The sequence below is a fragment of the Ambystoma mexicanum genome, chromosome 14, assembly GCF_040938575.1.
Source record: "Ambystoma mexicanum isolate Mex_15411 chromosome 14, UKY_AmexF1_1, whole genome shotgun sequence".
Lineage (NCBI taxonomy): Eukaryota > Metazoa > Chordata > Amphibia > Caudata > Ambystomatidae > Ambystoma > Ambystoma mexicanum.
The window spans coordinates 285,953,997-285,976,379 of record NC_090940.1 but is presented as its reverse complement, the minus strand read 5'-3'; the positions used below and the strand labels follow the sequence as shown (position 1 = coordinate 285,976,379).

At 46.4% G+C, this 22,383-nt stretch overlaps 1 protein-coding gene across 3 annotated transcripts in view; it reads right to left on the bottom strand.

Moving 5' to 3' along the window:
* Nucleotides 1–300: 300 nt before the first annotated feature.
* The window catches only part of KLHDC1 (kelch domain containing 1), a 2,530,617-nt gene continuing 2,508,534 nt past the window's right edge, over nucleotides 301–22,383 (bottom strand). The window contains exons 13-14 of one of the 3 annotated variants that reach the window (XM_069637401.1): nucleotides 933–1,147; nucleotides 301–368 (exon numbers count right to left, since the gene is read on the bottom strand). In XM_069637401.1, the coding sequence (XP_069493502.1) occupies nucleotides 976–1,147 (172 nt within the window). In that variant the 3' untranslated portion in view covers nucleotides 301–368; nucleotides 933–975. Of the gene's footprint in view, nucleotides 1,148–22,383 lie in introns of all 3 variants that reach the window. The other 2 variants (XM_069637400.1, XM_069637402.1) reach the window with 2 other exon arrangements.

Here is a 22,383-nt window from a genome sequence, read left to right as displayed (position 1 = left end):
ACCCTAAATAACGCAACATGCAGACATCCTAATTAGACATCCTAATATCCTATATATAAATAGGATATTAATTGTATTTACACCAACTTCTTGCAACAATATTAGCAAAGTAACTGTGTTCTTGCAGTTTGTAAAACTATGATTTAGAGTATCCATTAAAACAAACAGATTTTATACATAAAACATGTTTTATTACATACAGACAATATGAGCTTTGTATGTTTAACATATGTATATACATTTATTTTAAACAATTTGACAGGATTATGGTGGAGCACCAACAAAACATACAAAGACAACTCAAATGAAACAATGTTTTAATTTAAACGGACCACAGCATGTTCTAGAAGTCATTTGTCTTCATGGTACTGCAATGAAAAGGTAACAAGAAAGTTCTGTTCAAAATGTGATTTTCAACACGAGTAATTAGGTTACTTTAAAACAAAATCTCCTGTACACAATGTATATCTTTTTGAATCCTATTATTTTTAATACAGGGCAATCTTCCTGCCAATATAAGAGTGGATGGGTGTGGGCAAAGATCACCATTTAAGGAATTTGGGGAGTAAGGAATGAATATTCACAAACATTATTTGTTCATAGATGAAATCTGTTTTGTTACTACTGTTATTTTATATTCACTAGTAACGATTGGAAAACAAATATACTTATACAAGTAAAACATTCTCAACTGACAGTCAACTAAGTGCTACTGCAACATAACTTCTGTAATAGACAAATCAATGGGAACATTCATATCAGACATACCATAGTTCTATCTCCAAAGGTAGGCTTTATTGTGTTCAGATAATATGTGCACTGTAAAACTAAAGTCCCTTTATTCTCATACTAGGTCTTTGTAAAGTCGACATTATGAAAAAACGGTTTAGTTACAAATATTTGCATGTAAATCTAGGTTTTGCTGAACGTACTTTATAAAATATGCTGTCGACAGGAGCATCTTCTTGCTATTATTCAATTTATGTCATCGCCTCTTCCTTCTGCAAGCTTCCTTTTCTCCTTCCTGTGTTCATATGCAGTCCAAAACGTGATCGTCTTCAGAACCTGCTGCAAAAGTTTTGTGGGTAACCAAGATATTTGACTTCCTAGCTTAGATGCACTTTTGCCTATAGCATCAAGGCTCAACCTGTAAAATGCAGGAAGATAAGAATTATGTGTTTGAAGGAAAACAAACAGAAACATAATTTTTGTGTTCAGTATAATGGACATTTAAGATGTTTGTCTCTACTAAAGAAATACATTACACATTAATAATACAATACATAAAAATCAAGCTCCACCAGGTTGGGCTTGGCTTGGCTAGGAAGAGATACACTAAAGTGTGTCCCTGTTCAGAAAAAGCGAATGTATTTTAAATATCTCTCCCTTATTTGATCTAAATGAACAATAGGCCATTGTTCTTCATTATAGGCAACATCCATACAATTGCATTGTAAGACAGAATAAACCAACAAATACTATGATTAAAACAAGCATTGGCAATGCCAATAGTTTTGTCGTTTACTGAGGGTATTTGAATTATGCTTTATAGGCACCAAGATGCACAGAGGAGAGTGCAAAGTTTGAAAGGTGGATGTGACAAGGGGTGCAGGTATGCAATAGTATGAGACTGGGAATAGAGCAATGGAGGAAGCCACCTTTAAGTGATTTATTAGACGGTGAGTCAGATGAAATTGTACATAGAGCCGAGCGTACTGAAACCTACCGTTCATTCAAAGGAAGATAGCATATAATCATGTGGTTCTGGTGTGCTATTATTAGCTGTGGGATTGGAAGTTGTGCGTATTAAAATGTAAACTATTTATGGATGTAGATTCATGGCACAGTTTCTGTGCCCAGCATGCCCGGTTTACTCCATCCTTTGAAGGTCAATTAACGAGTATAATTAAATGCGTTAATAAAATGTATTAGTATAAGTCCGGAAGCATTTTATAAAGATGTTGTGTCATTGCAATATAGTTCACGCTGCCAATCAAATTACAATTCAGATTTACTGTGCCCTGTGTGGGGAACCTGCCTGCAGAACAGAGCTTCTCAACACTCTAACTTCCGCCCCGGGGTTTCATCTGGCAACACATTTAATCCTCCCACCCCGTAAACGTGCTTTCATGCAGGTTGATTGTATTTTATTTATCTTATGTAAGGCTAATTTTCTAATAACCTGCGGTAAAATGAACCGAGAGTCGCATGCGCTACAGTGAACTTTTAGAGCGCTTGCTCTCAGCGCTATTTTGTAGCCCTCCCTGCAACTGTCATAAAGTGGAGGCAGGGTAGGAGAGAAGCATATACTTCTAGCATGAGCTGGGCTATTGGATGTCGTGCTGAAGATAGTAGGGCTGCAGCTAGACACAAGTTTACATCTCTTCAAAGGCTATTTATAGCATTTATGTTCTATTTTTTTACAGTAAAGTTGCAACGTGTTAATGTCCCACGCTGGAGTGTGAATCAAAACACAACTCCCTCATTGTGTTAAACTGCATACTTTCTAAGCAGAAGATGTTATACTAACACCTGCATCAGTTCTATCATGAAAAAAGGTATTTCACGTGCGACGGCTGTGATTGAACGGTGCCTCGGTATGTGTCTGCAGTGGTAAGCCACTGTGGAGCTGCCAGCTTCCGATATCATCTGCCAGATCGCCAACCACTCAACGACACCCGAGTGGAGCAAGGAGGGAAACCTAAACAGTAATCCGCCATGCACAGCTCCCCTGTGTAGAGCATGAGCTCATTTGATCCCCAGATACATTACCCACCTTGCTGCAGCCTAGTTAATGATTTTCATATGCTCATGCGAGCAGCGCTGACCGACGGTCCCCCTCACCCCGCTCCTCTCTCCTCCAGTCAGCTGAATTTTTTTTCACAATACGGCAGATGTAGCAGGGGGGGCTGTGATCCCACTCTCTGTCCCCACGGGAGCAGCATCGGGCAGTGGTCCCTCTCACACTGTGCTAGATTCCCCCATGCAGCCGCTATACAAGGTGTTGCAGTGTACGGCCACGCTCACTTTCTCCCTCAGGTGGGATAAAAATATGCAGTGGGCTACCCCTGCAGCGTCCATGCTCCCCCAGGTAGAAGCATGTCATGTGCGCCGGGAATGCCGACAGCAGCGCCAGGCTGCACATGGCTGCAGCTTCGGTCGGCTCGAAACGAGATCACTCCACAGCAGAATTTAAACATAGTCCAACTGAGGTTCAACTGACAAAAAGCATTGTTGCATACAAATATCAAAATGTAACACCCATAAAGTTAAGTGCAGTCACTTTGCTCCTACTTTGGAGTGTGCACAGCTCCCGGCAACAGCAGCAGGCTGGCAGATGTGAGCGAGAGGGTGCTTCGGCCATTTCATCACCACGTGCTGCAAAGCAAGTTCCCATGCCAATGCATACACTGCTCCCAAACTCCTCTTTCTCCTTTTTTTACATTTACAATACCAATGTTTTAGCGATTAGGTGGCTTATACCACCAAAGTGCCAAAACCAATGACATACATGAAAACCGTTATAGTTGGCCTGTTAGTACTGCGGCGAACGAGAAGGGGGTCAGACTCAAGGACATCACTTCAAGGGTGTTTATTTAACTTAAAAGAAAAAACACCTATATATCCCTATTGCTATCAACTACACTAAGGGTGCCCATCTTTAGGAAAAGTTCAATTCTTTAAAGACACCAAATGTCTCAAGTTCTTTAACTGGAGGGATGATTCCCTTAATCCGTCGCCACTGGTTGGGTCGCTTGCTTTCTTGTTCTGATTTTCTCCAAAGGGTGTCTCCCAGTTTAGCTGACTGAGCCCTCCAAGTTTCCTTTCATGTATACGTTGCAACTTGTCTTGATAGGGCTCTCCAGACCCCTTTGGCCCTCTGATATTGGAGGTTACATTTGTGGTTGTGTCAAATAGGATCTTGTAAAATGATTCCTAATAAGTCTGCATACTAGTGCCCTGTCTGTTCAATCTTTATATGGCAGACAAAGGTGTTTATTTTGAGCTGGTAGCATTGGTTTCCCCAAAATTGCATAACATGAGGCCGCTATGGCTGGCTTATTCCGATTACTTTTTGATCTTTGACCGCACTCCCATCGGACTACAATGTCTAATTGATGGGTTTTCTAACTTCGTGGATATTCATTCCCTCAAGACTAATCCACCAGAAGGAAAAGTCATGCAGTGCTCGTGATGGAAAAAGGCTACAACCTTCCGTTGGCGGAATGGGACTGAGCCGGTGGAGAGGGTGGATAGTCTTTGTTACTTCAGCTTTTTGATTACATCTAAACCAAGTAAATCTCTGCTACAGAAGTGGCTGAAATCACGATAGCCCTTGCTAACCAACTATGTAGAGTTGATGCTAAATTTGTTAATTTTCTATCCCACCTTGGATCCACTACTATGGGGGAAAAATCATCCCTAAAATGTTATATATGATGGAAGTATAACCACTATCGACCCTAGAATATCTGCCTACTCTTGAGGCGTTGATCTGGAGAAGAGCCCTTCAGATCCCCGGCTTGGTCCCTTTATTGGCCATAAGATTTGAGCTGAGTTTGGTTTCCATGAACACTAGAGCATATTGGAAATGTCTCATTATTTAGGAAGATCATGTTCCCAGCAGAAGGCTTGCTGTTTGTAGGCCTTAAAGTTATGCTGCTGGAGAAAGGCAGTGGCTAATACAAGAACTCAATGGGCCTCATTACATGTTTGCCGGTCTGGAAACAATGGTGATGGTAAGCCTACCGGCACCGTTGTTTCCTGACCGACGAACTATAAATCTGCCTGCCGGAGCCACTGTGCCTGACAGGTTTGCCGGGCACAGTAGGCAGACTGTCTTGGGAGCACCGGCACCGTTGTTTAGGACTCTATGGGAATGGGGACTTAAAATTTGCTGGCACCCGACTTCCTGGTTTTACCGGGAAGTCAGGTGCCAGTACATCATTCCGAGTCCGGCGGCAACCCGCCGGCAGCAACGACAGGGTTACCGTCATATGCAGAATGAGGCCCAATGGGTTTTGTTGCAACCTTCTTATTAGAACTGGTTGCTCATTGAGCGACTTGATTGAGAACCCAGTCAACGTTAGGCTCTCCTTATATGATCTTGACTGGATTCTCACAATAGAGGGTATGCACAAGTATGTTTCATTGGTTCACCTGTTTGATGACCATAAAAAGTTGAGCATGTTGGCAACCTACCTTGCAATTTACCCTGATAAGAGCAGTAGAAGGCTTTTCCTTTGTTTCTGCTGGAATCTCGTGCTGACCAAGGAGATATTGGTTAGATATGGCTTGCTGCAACCCGAACAAGCAGTGTGTACATTCTGTCATGATAAAGATCAAAGCAAAACCTTAAAATATCTAATGGTATTTTGCCCAGCGGTACAAGTTTAAAGGTGCAATTCTTTAAAAAAGTTCTTGGGTTTGTTTATATTGGGTGACGAAGAATGGGTCTGGAAATGCTGCCTGTCGGGAAGAACTACGTCCACAGTAGAGGCAGTATCTAGTTTCTTGACATCTTTGAAGCATGAATGTCTAAATGATGCAATACCTTCTTCCCAATTGGTTATTGGTCCACCATAAAGAAACATCATGTGTGCTTGGGTCTGGTTATAAGTCTCGTCATGACGTGGTAGGGTACATGGCACTATCTAGCTTACACTTGTATCATCTTTATTCTTATTTCTGTTTTCTTGAGATGTGAATAAGAAATGTCCCTTGTTTGCAGAAATGTAAATACATATTTGTTTTCCTTTGTGAGATGTGAATATGATTTGGTTTTACTGTTTTTTCTTCTTCAATATGTTCTAATTATTTGAACAGTAAAGGAACAAAGAAAAAGGAACAATAGACATAGTGGAATCAATAAATTGCGTAGAGTTCAATCACATTGCCCGGAGAGTGCATTAGAATACCATTTAATTTGTGCAAATCCAGGTTTAACCAATAGTTCATGCATCAACAAGCATAGAGAGGAGTCTTAGGCACTATCCATTTTGACATAACCCAAGGCATCAGCATCGTGGGTCACACCTCCTCCCCCAAGGATTCAGTACTTTGTGCACCACCTGAGGGCCGGCAGCTTATGCACCGTCTCTAGGAACTGCTCTGCATATTCTAAGAATGGGGACCAGGTGCTGTGGAACTTTTCCGTACTCCACAGACGTACTTCTTTTTTCTCCGCTACCGCTGTATCCCATCATTTCACCCACCACATGTCGTTCACGGGGCCCTCTGGGCTTTTCCAGAGGCGTACAACAATAGTAATCTTTGCTGCCACAAGGAGGTGTGTGATTAGCTCAGCCATAACGCCTGTCAGGGCAAACATCCCACCACCCGTGTCACCCAGCAGTACTACTGCTGGATCCCAGGGAATCGCCAGTCCAGTTATGTGTTTGCTCTGCACCAGTATTTCCTTCCAGAATTGGGTCGATTTCTGGCAGGACCACAGGAGGTGGAACAGCGAGCATGTGGTTCTGCGCCCCCCACCCACCACAGTGGTGACAGCAATGGGTTGCTTTTATGTAAAGTTTCTGGTGTAATGTACCACCTGTAGCAAACCTTCGCTGCCCCATCCCTGTTTGTGACACACCTGGAGCTTTCAAGTGTACAGGCCCAAATCCGGCTCCATTCCTCCGCCCCAAGCTATCTCCCTAGGTCCCTTTCCCACCTGGATATGTAGCCACCTTCTTTGCGGGGTCTGATCTGTCCAGGAGCTTGTAGAGGGTTGAAATCTTGCCCTTGGGCGCGGCAGCAGATAGGGTCTGTTCTAGTGCATTAAGCTCTCTCCCTGCGCTTTCAAATCCCAGAAGAAGAACCTTTCTTCTTCTGGGATTTGAAACTTGGCTTTGCATTCCTCAATGGATAGGGGGACCCCATTGTTAAAAAAGTCTTTCAGTTGAGATAAGCCTCACTTCCGCCCATATCCAAAAACCCTGTCGATCTGCATCCCAGTGTGAATTCTGGGTTACGCAAGACTGGGGTGAAAGGAGCCAGGCTAGCGCAGACTCCCCACCAATTAACCACCCTCTTCCAATAGCAGATGGAGTTTTTGGTAGAAGCCAGTGGTCCAGTGCCGGGGGCATGACGCATACACCGAAGGTGGGGTAGGGCAGAAAGGGGGGCTTGGGCATATGATTCATCGATTTGTTTCCATCGGGATGGGTCATTGGTCTCTTGTCATACGAAGGAGGAGGACAATTGTGCCGCTCGGCAGTACCTGAAGACGTCTGGGACAGTAACTCTGCCGGTGCTACCAGCGGCTTGCCGCCAGACCCGTAATACTTTACTGGTGCCTGACTTCCCAGTGCCACCGGCTTATTACGAGTCCGGTGGCCCGGGAAATCAGGCGCTGGCAAATTGTTAGGACTCTATGGGAGTGGGGACACATTAGCTACAGTGCTGGTGCTCCCATGAAGAGTCTACCTACTGTGGCCGCTGCGCCTGGCTGGATCAGACCTGTCGGGCACAGCGGCCATGGTAGGCAGACACAAACGCCTAATGAGGCCCAAAGTTCTGTTCTACGAACACTTTGGGTGATGGATTCACCCGTGGGTCCCTCTCTTCTGGGCACAGAACCCTCAGAAGTCGTATTCAACAAATTAACAAGACAGTTCCTTTCTCAGTGAACTCTGGGTGATAACTTTCTACCCCTGGATCTCCCTCGGCTGGGCTCGGACCCCAGATGACAAGAGGGACACTTCCCTTGCCCTTGTCTTGCATTACTTCTCGCTTTCACAAATCTTAATGTCTTTTTACACAGGTTTTCGGCCTTTGCCCCTGGTTGTCAGCTTCCCTCTGCCTGGTTCACTTTCGCCAACTTTCGTAACACACTGTTCATGTACTAATCTTCACCATGCAGGATTTACTTCCCTTTAGCTTTCACAATCATCTGCTGTTCAAAGACTTTCAACGGTACAGAGGATTTTACAAGATCCCTGTATGACCACTTTGACCTTTCTGCGCCTTTTCGCAAGGTCTTTGGGTTATGGTAGTCTTTACTGTTGTGTAATCGCCCAGAGTTTCCTGCGTGAGCGCTCACATGGTGCCAGACTCCTTTGTTGCTGGTTTTCCCCCTCCTCTGTTAATAGTATCTTTTGTTTTCCAAAGTTCAATTTAGCCTTTGGCCACTTTTTGTTCAACACATTTCGGTTTCTTATCGACACTCTACTCGATGAATTGCTTGGCTTTCTATCGCCTCGGAGTCAAGGTGACAGAGACAAGCGTCTCTCCCCAGCTTGGCAATCAGCAGAGGAGGGTCTTGTGTACCAGTGACACCTGATTTATTATTCCCTCTGCAAAGGTTCCACAGGTCTTGGTTGGAAAGGGCAAGGTCGACTCTATCCTTGTCACCCTCTCGGTCCGGCCATCTTTTGCCTCCTCTTGAACTGCCGTGTTGAGCTTTTATGTTGTGCGTTCTGCCTTGTTTGTCCAGCGCGCCACCTTTTATCCTTGTGGGGAAGGGAAAGGGACATCAGGTGTGTGCGATTCTGTTCAATTGCCTGACCCTGGTATTGGGACACGTCAGGTAAACAGCTCTGGTGTTAGTTCGTTGATTTTCATGCTGTGCGAAAGTGTTCGTGTGGAAAAAGGGGGGGGGCAGTTTTTTGGAATATCCTACGTGGTAGTATAAGGAAAAGGTGTCAAAAGAAGGGGAATACAGCATCTCGCCAGTCGTTGTCTCACTCCCCAAGGACCCCTCTTCCCGGTGATCCTCCCTCACTGGTCCAGCCCCAGGAACTGGATCCAATAGCAATGGATGTGTCCTGGCTACCTGGATGATAGATCCCTGGGCACTAGCCGGGGAGACGCTGTCAGGCTTCTCAAATATCCTTCCCCTATGTGTGGGAGATATACCTATTTTTTTATTAGATTTCCTGTCGTTAAGACTGGCTGAAGAACAGGGGTGAGAGAGGCATCCACTGATCGGTTTTAATAGGTAGGGGTGAAGTGATTTTTATCTGATTCTCTACAGTAACCTATGAATTGGGTTTCAAAGGCTTTCTTGGGTTTCATGGGTTTTGAGTTTTCCCAATCCCATACTGGAGAGTTTTGGGAGTTATGACTTTCCTGCCAGGACCCTCTGGGGCAGAAAATCTCTGAAGGGGGATGGAGATTCCTTTAGGAGAGTAGAGAAGATGGGGAGGTCTCGCCCCAGGATTATGTCCTCTGGGAGCCCTGGAATTATGGCTGATGGTATTTCACATGTCTTACCCCGGATTTCTATGTGTACTGGTATCTTAGGATACATTTCGTTATCCCCATGTAGAACAAGTTACTTACCAACTGGTAACGTTCTTTCAACTGGATGTTCCTCCAACGTACTACACATCTTTGACATGTAAGTTCCAAAGCTATGTTACTTCGGAAATTTTTCGGCAGAGGGCGCCCTGCGTCGATTGCATAGAGTCGATGTCCCTCGAAGGCCTCCGTTGAGGGCAATGTCACCAGATGTTATAAATAGGACGCACAGCGCCCGTAGCCTCAGTTTATGTTTTTTCCTCCAAAACATGTGACATGCTCGCACACCATGCCTGCTTGACTGCACATAGCCTTGAGGGAACGCAAGCTGCAATAGCATAGGAAATTCTCCAGAGGGGCAAGCCGGGAGGGCGATGTGGAATACGTTGGAGGAACATCCAGTCGAAAGAACGTTACCAGTTGGTAAGTAACTTGTTCTTCGAATGGACTGTGTCCTCCAACGTATTACACATCTTTGACAGACTCCCAAAGCAGTACCAGAAAATGGAGGAGGGAGAAGAATTTTAAATACCCAATCAGATGGCAGAATAAAGAACCGCTCTACCAAAGGCCATATCTTGACCATGGAGCATATCCAGGGAATAGTGTTTGACAAAGGTGTTGATAGAAGCCCATGTTGCTGCGTCACAAATATTCATAATAGGAACTCCCCGCTGCAGGGCGTGGAAGTAGCCACGCCCCTAGTGGAGTGAGCTCGCAACCCCTCAGGAGGGTCCTTGCCCGCCAATCTGCAACATTCAGTAATGGTGAGGATAATCCACCTGGACAAGGTCTGTTTGGTAACAGCATGGCCCAATCGGTGACCAGCGTACTCCCCAAAGAGTTGATCGTCCACTCTGACCCTGGACATCCTAGAAATATAAAAGCTCAGAGCTCTCCTAGGGTCCAACCTATCGAGTCGCTCCTCTTCCTTACCAGGATGAGGAGGAGGATGGAAAGCAGGAAGTACCACTTTCTGGAGTAAATGAAACTCAGACACTACCTTAGGTAGAAAGGATGGACGTACCCTCAGTACAACCGTATCCTTATGGAACACAGTAAAGGGTGGCTTAGATGAAAGTGCCTGCAATTCACTCCCTCTGCGAGCAGATGTAACCGCAACCAAGAAAACGGTCTTGAAACACAACCGTCTCAATGTCACTCACCAGGTGAGATTCCTGGTGATGCTGCAGCGACCTGGCCGGACTTGATAGTAGAGCCCTTAGTTAGACCTAAACCAAGGCCTCCTCTCTGTTGAGGGAAAGTAACTCTTTTTAGCGATATGCCCCAAGACTTAAGAACAGACCGTCAAGTGAGGCTGATCACTCTAAAAAGTGGGAACACACACCGCTATGAACACCAGCTGTAAAGGAAACAACAGTGTTTTAATAATAGGTAATGAAAAAAGCTAAAGCACAGTTAGATTGCAATTTAGTAATACCTGGACTAACTAGCAGCTAAGTCTTCTTCTAGGCAACCTGATCCTGGAGAAAGAGTGGACAATGGACTAAGCGTTAAACTCCATTAGGCAGAACCAGGTCAAGAGGAAAGAATAGGTATTTAATAATGGGCCACGATTCTTACCGCGTAAGAAGGAAAAAATAGGTACAGAAGAAAAGGGAGCCCCAAAACAACTGGTACAAAACAACAATCAGGAATTGTTAGTATGGCTGCTTCTAAACCCCGACGGCACACGGAACGCACTAGAGCTGGGGAGGTGCACTTCCCAGCAGAGCGTCCCAGTGTGCACATGCAGAATGTTACGTTTTCAAATGGGTCAGAATCACACCTGCTTGTAGGCACGAGTTAGCAAGCTTGTAGACACGGGATAAAAGACTTGTAGGCACGAGATAAACAACAGTAAGGTATGCCCAGGTAAACAATGTATACTTGCAGTGTTTCTTTAAGCCGCTGCAGAGGAAGAAAGATAAGGCCAATCCGTATAGTGGAAGTTGGGGTCCGGTACACCGGCGGTAGATATCCAAGACAAAATCATAACCAAAAAGAAAAGTCCGTAAGCGAGCCAAAAGTTCTGCTGCACAGGAGAAAGAAACCAAGGGCAAAAATCAGAATCACGAAGGGCAATCCGTAAGCAGGCAGGGAGTCCGGTACACAGGAATCAGTCCTTGGACGAGCGTGGGTATGAAAAGACGGGATTTGAAAGGAAGGAGGAGCCAAAGGAATTCGGGAGAGCAGGCAAGGGTAACAAGGGGACGAGGTTCTGGGAGTGATTGAAGACAGAACTTCAGGAACAGAAACCTCTGTAGTAACTTTAATAGGAAACAACCATCCACATCCTTCAGAGCCTGAAATACCAATCAAAGAGAGGCTTCATGTTTCCCATTGGAGGGATCAGAACGGCAACCCAAGGATGATGGGAAACTTAGTTCTGCTGCGTTACTACCCACGTTACTGCCACCTCCAACGCCTATGGAAAGGGGCTGCGAAGTGCCGTATTTTATCGAGAAATGGCAGGATGTTTCCGGACGTTGTAACGGGTAAGTGCAGATGTCCCACGAGGGGCCGGCGCCCCCAGGATCATAACACTCAAAGGACAAACGTGCAAAGGCTCAAATGGAGCACCCATTAGGAATTTCAAGACCAAATTCAGATCCCATACCGGCACCTGAAACGGGGACGGTGGGAACACATTAGTGAGCCCTTTTAGAAATTGGGAAATCAAAAGAATCTTAAAATAAGAACATTCTTCAGATGAGCGCTTGAAGATAGACAGCGTACCAGGTACCTTTCATTGCATCTACTTGAAGACCCCTGTGGGCCAAAGAAAGCAAGAAAGACAGAACCATGGGAATGGAACACTGAAAAGGATCGACATCATGTCCTCTGCACCAGTTGCAAAACTTAAGCCAACGGCAACGGTACAGGGATTTGGTTGCCGGCCGCCTGGCGGAAAGCAACACCTCCATCACGTCATCCGGAAAGTCCCAATTCTTATATCTCAACCTTTTAGATACCAAGCGTGAAGGTTGAGAGTCTTGACCTCTGAATGGAGAACCCGACCCCCCTTCGCGAGAGAAGATCCTCTCGGTAGGGAAGACGCGTGGAGGGCAGATGGACATTTCTAGAAGGTCCTGGGAGCACGCTCTCCTGGCCCAATCCGGAGCAATGAGGATCATGTGAGATCCGAACCTCTGCAACCTCCTTAGCACCTGAGGAATGATGGGGACCGGAGGAAACGCGTACAGAAGTGGAACTGACCAATCCATGACGAACGCGTCCCCTAAGGCTCCTCTCTGAGTAAATTCCCTTGAGCAGAATCTCTCGCATTTCCAGTTGGCACTGGTCGCGAACAGATCCACTTATGGGGTTCCCCAAAGGGCGAATATCTCCAGAAGGACTTCCTGAGCCAAATCCCACTTGTGAGAGATCGTGCTCTGCCTGCTCAGAGCGTCCACCGCCGCATTCTCCTGTCTGGCCAGATGAACTGCCGAGAGTGAAATACCTTGCTGGATTGCCCAGAAACAGAGCTGCATTGCCTCTCTGCACAACGGGAGTGACCCTACCCCCTTTTTTGTTGAAGTAATGCATGGCCACTGTGTTGTCCATCATGATCAGGACACTCTTCCCCCGCATAGACTGCAGAAAAGCCTTCAGGGAAAGCCTGATGGCTCTCTACTCCAACAGGTTGATGTGGAGTTTGGACTCGACAGAGACCAATGACTGCTGGTAGTCAGATCGTTGGCATGAGCCCCCCATCCTGTGAGTGAGGCATCCATCACCACCGTCACCTCTGGCCAAGGTTGCCGAAATGGCTCCCCCTTCATTAGATTCCCTTCGGTGGCCCACCACGGAAGATCCTGCGAGACCGAGAGTGGAACCTGAACGGGATCCGACATCTTGCCTGAGAATTGGGATCACTGCATCTTAAGAACCCATTACAGGGATCTCATCCTCAGTCTGGCCTCTGGCACCAGAAAAATGCAGAATGCCATGAGGCCGAGCAGCAACCTTAAGAATACAAAAGCCGGAAGACTCTGGGCATGTTGAAATTTGTCCACCATCTGCACAATGTGATGAGGCCTCACTTTGGGAGGCAAGCACTTTCTAAAGGACGTGTCCAACACAGCCCTGATGTACTAGAGCTGTTGAGAAGGTGTCAGATGCGACTTCTTGAGATTGAAGGAGAAGCCCAGCTTGTGGGGGTAGCGGCAGGTGAGGCTCAGATGATCCAGACCTTGCTCGGGAGAACGTGCTCCGATCAGCCAGTCGTCCAAGTAGGGGTAGACGTGAATCCCCCCTCGCCTGAGAAACGCTGTCACCACCACCATTAGCTTGGTGAAGACCCTCGGGCGGAGGTCAATCCGAATGGCAGGACCCGAAAAAATTGTGAGCTGTCAGCCGCAAACCTCAGGTACTTTTTGTGCTTTGGATGAATCGGTACATGAAAGTAAGCATCCTGTAGGTCCAGACACACCAACCAATCTTGAAGTCGAAGGGCCGGAAGGACCTGAGAAAGAGTGACCATCCTTCCTGAGGAACTTGTTCAACCAACGCAAGTCCAAGATGGGTCTCAGTCACCCACCTTTCTTTGGAATCAAAAAATATGGGGAATACCATCCCTTGTTCCTCTCTACTACAGACACTAGTTCTATAGCGCCTTTCTCCAGCAGGGTCAAGATTTCCTGCACAAGGAGCGCATCCAGAAGCTTCAAAGAGAGACTGCCCGGTGGATTGTCGTGAGGCCGCTTTAGGAAGGGAAGGCAGTAGCCGTGGGCTATTGTATCCAGAAACCACGCATCCGAAATAATAGCTTGGCATTCTTCGAGATGCTGAGACAGTCTGCCCCCAACCAGCGAACAATGGAACATGGCCTCATAGGTGTTTTGGAGCAGCTGTTGCAGGGCCTGAAGGCAACGAGGCAGCTGCTTAAGCGGCTTTGATACCTCTATTTCCACGACCACCATGGTTACTTTTTCGTTGACCCCTTTGATTGGCGGCTACTCTCCTACCAAAAGAGGAGTAGTAACGAAAGGAACCCCCCCTCCACTGTTGTCCCCTAGGACGAAAAGACGGAGGTTGATGCACTGCTGCGCTCAAAGATTTAGCAGCAGCTTTGGAAGTCTCTGTAACCTCGCAAGGCTCTCGTCAGCCTTGCTGCCAAACAAATGAGAGCCATCAAATGGCATATTCAGAAGACGGGCCTGTACATCCGGAGCAAAACCCTACTTCAGCAACCACGCAAACCTGTGTATAATGGTACTCGCAGCCATGAACCGGCTCACATTGTCGGCCGTGTCCAACCCAGACTGAAGGGATTCACACATGGCATCCTTGCCATCCTGCACGAGAGCAAGGAACCCATCCCTTTCTTCCCCCTCTGGAATATGCTCAGCAGCTAAAGAGACGCAATTCCACAGATTGTGTGAAAATCTTGTTTAGTTTATTATTTATATAGCGCCGCTTGCCCTGGGGCATCCCAGCGCTTGGCATGGTTACAGCGTAGCCAAAATATTACAGACATGGTCAGTAGGTAAGCATAACAGGTAATATAGACATCATAGAGCAGTTACTGATAGTATACACATTATAACGTATTTACAAGGTTTGTAGTTGTGCAGATTATACAGGCAGTATGTACATTTGTGTGATAATAAATTGGTGTTTTAGGTTTCTTTGGCCAGTAGCCAAGTTTTGGCACTGTGTCTGAATCGGTGAAGGGATGGTTCGGATCTGAGATAAGCTGGTAGTGAGTTCCAGAGTTTAGCGGCCAGCACAGGGAAGCTTGTGCCGCCTGCTTTTTGGAGCTTAAATCTGGGGATATTTAGGCAATGTGTTTGGACTGATCTAGTTGGGCGAGATGGGGCGTGGTGCGTGAAGTTGTCCGAAAGGTATCTAGGTGCTTGGTTGGATAAGCATGTGTGTGAGAGAGAGTGTTTCATATTAAATTCTCTGGGGTATAGATAGCCATTGACAGGAGTGTCTGGCGTTAGAGATGTGCTCGTGTTTGGGTATGTTGATAGCTGCTCTTAGTGCGTTATTTTAGATAACTTGGAGCTTGTTGATGTTCTTTTGGCTGGTACCCAGGTAGAGAGCGTTGCAATAGTTGACTTTGGAGAGTACTCGTGCTCTGGCTAAGGGAGTGCAGTTGGAGTCGAGAGGTAAGGTCTGCTGGCATTGTCTTGTCAGTGTAAGGGAGGAGTCAAGGTAAACTCCAAGAGTTGTGACGCTGTTGGAGACAGAAATGTTGCCGTCAATGGTGAATGTCTGGTAATGTTTGTCGAGTTTATTGAGTCTGAATTGGGAGCCTAGGAGTAGAAGCTTGGTCTTGTCGTCGTTGAGGCAGAGGCCGTGTTTGGCCATCCATTCTTGGATAATGGAATAAGTGTTATTGAGTACTGTGTTGTCGGTGGAATAATCGCCTGTTAGTGGGATGAGTATTTGAGTGCAATCTGTGTAATTCGTGTAGATGACACCCAAATGGTCCAGTATGTCAAAGAGAGGTTTCGTAAACACATTGTATAGTGTGGGGGAAACACATGAGCCCTGGGGGATGCCACATATAACCGGGGCTGGTTCGGCATAGGCCGTGGGAGCAAAGACCCTCATGGATCTATTGTTCAGGAAGGACTGAATCCAGGCATTGGCCTCGTCGGAGAATTTAGCTGCTGAGGTTAGATGTTTGCAGAGAATATCATGATTTACCAAGTCAAAGGAGGCAGACCGGTCGAGGGGGAGAAGAAGGGCTAATTTGCTGTTATCTTTGAGGTTGTCCATTTGTGTCTTTAGATAGATCAAAGCTGTCTCTTTGCCGTGTTTGAGGCGTTAGTCCTAGCAAGTTATTTTTCCAAGGTGGTTCTGGATCTGCAGGTAGACCGCTTTGTCCAGGATTTTTAGTAGGAAGGGCACAGAAGTAATCAGTCTGTAATTCATGGGGACACTGGGGTCTAGCGTGGGTTTCTTGAGTAGGGGTAAGACCCAGGAGTCCTTTAGGTTGTTAGGTACTATGCTGGATGTGAAGGATGAGTTTATAAGAGATGTGATGAAAGGGGCAAGATGTTTGGCCGCGTCTTTGATAACTGGAGCAGGGCAGATGTCACCTTGGCATTTGGAGGGTTTCAGAGAGTTAATTATGTCTTCAACCTCTTTGGTAGTGATGGTGGAGGATTCAAATAGGTTATCGTCCATTTGTGCGGTGTGGGTGGGAGAGATGGGATTGTCTGCGAAGGTGAGACTTTCTTTCTTTGACTCAATTTGCCAAGGCACAAGTGGAGTTGGCTGACTTCAGCACCATACTCCCCGCAGAAAACACCTTGCGTGCCCAACCATCGAAGCGCTTGTCGTTCCTATCAGGAGGGATGGTAGGGTACGCTGCCTGCCTCGTGGTGGCTGTAGCCGCCTGAACCACCAAACTCTCTGGAGTGGGGTGAGTGGATAGGTAGCTGCGGTCGCTTTTAGTTAACAACTTGTTAACCGCCGGAAGAGACTCCGGGGTCTGCCAAGCAGCTGCCACCCTTTTTTGCAAAGTCAAATGAAAAGTCAACACTGGGTCAGAGGAAGGACCTTGATACAACTTATCATTCAAATCATTCTGAGCAAATACCTCTGGAGGACAAGACCAATCAATATAATCAGTAACCCTAGCCATCAGTGCCCTATAAGAGGATTCAGCATGAGCCCCAGACTCAGGCCTGCCAAGCTCCACCTCAGGAGATGTGTCTAAGCCACTGGCATCATGTAATGATTGACGTAACTCCTCCAACTGACTGTCCCCGGAAAAGACAGGGTCAAACACCAAGTCAGACTCTCCTTATCCTCATAGATGTCATCCAGAGGAAGAAAGAACTCCTGCCTAGGGACAGAAGTGGGTCTGGAGTCCCCAACAGGCTTCACCGACTTGAATTTAGCCTTCCTTGCGAGGATCCACAGTACCAGGGACCTCCATTGGCAAATTCTGGCTAAATGGCCCTGAAGGCATAGAGGGTGCCGACGTCTTTGGCGTCGACGCCGACCTTGAGCCCTTACCAGACTTCTGCGGTTTAGCTGGGGACGAAGACCGAGACCTGGACCTAGCACGTCTGTGGCGATCAATCTGAACCTTGCCCCAATGGGACCTCGACAGTTCCCGTTGCGTATCGTGCCGAGGACCGGGGCCCGAAGGCACGCGAGCATCGGATCGAGACTGTTCCCTGCCGGCTGTTAAGCAGAATCCTGTGCAGTTCCCTTGGGAACACTGCAAAAAGATTAAGACTACAGGAGTAAGCAGTAAACCCAATTGGTAGCAGTCTGCACCACCCAGATTTACCTGGTAGCTGTGGCTGAGCAGTCAGACTTCTCTCAAGATGAGTAGGGCAGTATACAGAGCATACACGATAGGGCCAAAAACACAGTGGAGCAAACAAACACTGACCAGAGCTTGCTATCAAAAGTATATAATTATTTATTTAAAACATACTTTAGGAAATACGCTAAGCACTCTAAATCAAAGCAAGTTCAAACACAGTCAGATAAAGTATACACACCTCCCTTAATAATTATTAGACAAGTCTAGGTTAAAACACCACTAGTTGTAAAAGCAGATGCGAGCGCTTAACTTAGATGGCACGCCAATAATTAAGTTTAGAGGGAGAGAAAAAGACAGGTCATGAAAATAAACAGTTCCCAACACTTTTCTAAGACCACTGCAAGTCAGTGAAGGCAGAGTCTACTGTAGAGCCAAAGTTCATAGGCCAGGGCCACTTTAAATGGAGCAAGGCAAAATGTGCCCAAGATCACACAGTTTAAAAATGCACTCAAGTATTTGCAAAAATGTTCAAAAGAGGTTGGTTTGATGCGAAAGATAAAGTTAGAAGGTCTGGGGTCCAACCCAGTTGGAAAGCCAAGGATTTAAGGGTAACCTTTAGCGATCTGAAGAAAGGGAGGCCAGGCGGAACACAATACCTTTAAAAGTGAGGAAGCTCCAGCGGTGGCAGTTGTTCCTGGCAGCGGGTGCAGTTCGTGGTTTCGACCAGGGGAAGAGAAGATCTTGTCGAGGAGGAAACTTGGAGCCGTTGCACTGCCCAGGGATGAAACCAGCCGCGGAGTTCGTTCGGTTAAAAGGTGTGCTCCTTTTATTCACGCTCCCAGTGGACTGAAGCTTGGCTATCCGGCCGCCGGGGTGCTTGGCACTGGCGATTCGACCAAGGGGCGTCCTGGAAGGCGAATGTCAAACTGGTTGTCCCCACCAGCCCAGAGGGAGAAGACTCTTGCAGCAGAAGATCTTCTCTTGTCGTCGGAGAAGTGGTGTGGTCGTTGCACCAGGGCTCCACCGTTGGTGTTGTCGTTGCAGATGGCTCAGCTTCTCCCCTCTTCGGATTTCTTAGGTCCTGTGGTGACTTCTGAAGTTCCAGTCCCAAAAGCCCTGCTTTTAAGCAGAAACCCCCCCATTCAACAGCCTAGCTGTCACTCATACATGCTAAGTGGTGAGCCGGGCTGCTCACCACTGGGCCAATCAAGACAGAGTGCGACTTGGGTTGCTAAGGCAACACAGTCCAGGGTGCCAATTCCCCCACCCACACATTCTGTGAATCCCAGACAGAGTGGCACCTTTTGGAGGGCTTCTGTGGAGAAGCCCGCCAAAAAATGGAACAAAGGGCTCGACCTTGGTTGGAGTTACAGAGACGGACACGTACGCCATTTTGCGAAAGAGTTCTGGCAAAAAGACCCAACCAGTGATTTTATATTAATTAAATAAACCGGCGGTATCTTTACAATGCACCAAAAAAGTGGTGCGTTTAAAATGAATGGGAAAATCCCATAGGAAATATTCCGGTGGAATATTTTGCGTGGTAACCACTGCCACCAGCCATAAACTCGAGAAGGGGGGACTGGACAGTGCCCCCTTGGAAACAGACCCAGGGGTAATCTAATTAACCCCTTCCAGTACTTCCACAATATGATGGTTTGTACTGGCTCTGTTCACAATTTTGGACTAATAAAGCCAATGGTGACCTTACATGCCCTGGGAGACAGTAGTCAGTCCCAGGGTATGGAGTCTATGTTTGGGGGTCACTATGACACCCCTGTGTTATTGCACTGAGGGTGCTGTGTAACACATCTACCAAAACAGATGATACCCTATGGAGTAAAAGACCCCATAGCCCATAAGCACATACCAAGTCAAAGACATACCTCAAATCATGCCTAAGAGTGGGAAGGAAAGAGTCTCACTCTTAGCAGGAGAAAAAAACAAACCCCAAAAATCCAGCAAAGCTGCTGGGGTACTCACTAGGTTGGGGAAATTAGCCTTATAAGAGAATTCTCCCTAACAGCGGCGTCTTCTGAAGGCGCGGACGGAACTGTGCCCTCGCATTGAAAAATTGCCAGCATTTGCTCCCTGAAGGCCTCCCATTCCTCAGGAGTCGAGGATTTAGTGGGACAAGCCACTTTCCTCACGGCGCCATCATCCGACGAGGACAGGGAAGGCGACCGGTGACGCCGCTTCCAGGAGTGCCGAGACGAGGAAGACGAGTGGCGGGGCCCACTACGGGATCGAGATCCCCAGGACTCCTTCCAACTAGGAGAGTCACCCCTCGAATCGTCGGAGGACATCCCTTTCGCAGCTTTTCGAGACTTACTGGGTTTATCCCCCGACCTTAATGTAATTTCCACTTATGCCCCCGCAAGGCCTTAGCAGTGAGCAACTGGCATTTTGAACAGTCGTCAGTGTCATGACTCTCGCCCAGACACCACAAACAAATGCGGTGCGGGTCCGTAATCGACATCTTAGACTTACAGTCCCGACAAGTCTTAAAGCCAGACCGCAGAGTCGAAGGGGAAGATGAAGACATATTCACAAAGAATTCACGAGGCACGCCGAGTTCTCGAAGCAAACACGTTTGCAGAAAAAACTGAACTGAGGCTACGGGCGGCGTGCGTCCTATTTATAACATCCAGTGACGTCGCCCTCGACGGAGGCCTTCGAGGGACATCGACCCAACGCCATCAACACAGGACGTCCTCTGCCAAAAAAAGGCTGAAGTAGCACAGCTGTGGACATTACATGTCAAAGACGTGGAATACATTGGAGGACACAATCCATTCGAACACAAGTTACTCAGACCAGGGTTGCGTGGTTTAGATCTTGTGGGGTAACTAAATCGGCCCGTATAGCGGTCTGTTTACTACCTGGGTTGATTAAAACTTTTACCTGTTTCCCATTTACACAAGCCTTTTTATAGGTGAACTCGGTAGGGGTTTGACATAAGCAGATGCTAAAGGTATCTTACTCCTCCTTGGCTTCTACCCACTCCTCACCCTTCAAGCAGCCTATTTCCAAAGGTTTGTCTTTTATATTCTTTGGACAGTGTCTAGCTAGATATCCGATCTCTCGACAGGAGAAACAGACCAGAGGAGGTGGTTTGCTTCCTTTTGCTTCCTCCCTTGCCGCTTTTATCTTTAGGTCTTGGGTCCAGTTTCTTGACCTTGTCTCTTTAAGGCATCCCTTCCTTGACTCTATATGATCCCCTTGTTTATCTATGCCCTGGGGTTGTTAAGGATTTCAATCAGGCGACACACCTTAGCCTCGGCCCAGTATGCAGCGTGCAATTGAAATGCTTATGTTAGATTAGATTCAATATTGAGATGGTACACCACTGATATCACACCCCTTTATCAAATACCCCGGGTCACAATGGACCAGAACCAGGCTTGTTGGTAAAGGTAATATTTATTTATTTAAAAAATTCAAAGCAATCATACACTTTTTAATATAGGGCAGCAGTCACCAATGTGGTGACAATAACAATAGGAATGTGAACAATGCACTTAAATTAACCCTTCAGCAACACAGATATAAGACACCAGAGAAACAAATCACTTTTGATTTTGGGAAAGATAGCACTCAAGTTAGGATTCCCCCCTGCAATTTTCCCTAAACCCACAAATAATCAACTCTGAATGGATATATAGAATCAGCAGGTAATCAGGAATAAGAAACAGGAAACAAAATTCGAATCCAGCCTTCCCTCCCTAAATGAGAGTGAAAAACGGATTTGAAACCCTTGCAATGTTAAAATGACACTCGGAAATGGCTGAATAAAACAATGGATGTGTGCAAAAATCCTTAAATAAGTACAATTCTTTACTGGAGCAACATTGGAAAGATACTAGCAATCATAAGCAATAGATTGAGCAAAATCATACAATTCGAAATTGAATGGAAGGTTTAAAACAATTTATAATTGAAATAACACTTGTAAAACTTGGCAAAAATGTTAATTCCCGCCTGAAATTAACCAGACGGTTTCTGATCAAAACGGTGGAAATCCACTGATTTGGAGTGCGGTTCTTTAGTAGTGGGACAGCTATGGATCTTAGGTACAATCTGGAAGTGAAATGAAGTCTCTAGCTATTAAACTGAGGGAGGTATGCAAGATAGTATGAGGTGCGTTTTTGGAAAAATCGGGCCATGAAAAAGGAAAGAAACTCAGTGTGGACAAGAACAGTTTTACTCTATACTAGAGCATTCAGGCTAGAATACCAAAGAGGGACAGACACAGTAAGCTCTACGGTTGATTCATGAATTCAACCCTAGTTCCCCAGAGCCCGCACTGGCGGAACCAGTCCGATCACTCGAAATAGGATTGATAGTTTAGGATTTACACAAGATAGAATTATTACAGAGGTGGTGCTAGCAATATAAATCAATGATAGGGTTCCAATAATGATTCTGACAATTTTACAAGTTATTAAGGTAAGGATAGGATGGTTTAGAGATTGGGATAGGACAAGGCAAGGCAAGGTATGCTATGGTTTTCTATGGTTCCTATTGATACTCACAGTCCACCTTAGTTTAGGATATTGGACAGTCAAGGGTTCTGGTCACGACAAGACAAAGCTCCTGGCGAGACAGCTGGACAGTTCGGTCACCGGAGGGCACTGGACTGGCACTTCTGGTTACTGGATACTACAGATCAGCTGGACGGCAGGGTTGCAGCAGGCATGCATTTAGTGGGCAGCAAGCCAAGTTAAATTCAGGATGCTTTCCCAAAACACCACAGCTTCCCTTTGGTTATTGGGATAATTAAAAATGGCAGCCTAGGTGAAGCAGGATCAGCAAGGTTTGGCCTTGTGGTTGGGATCTGGATTCTAGATGGATAATTGCAAGAAGACAGGAACAGACAGGACGCCGGGCAGGAAATC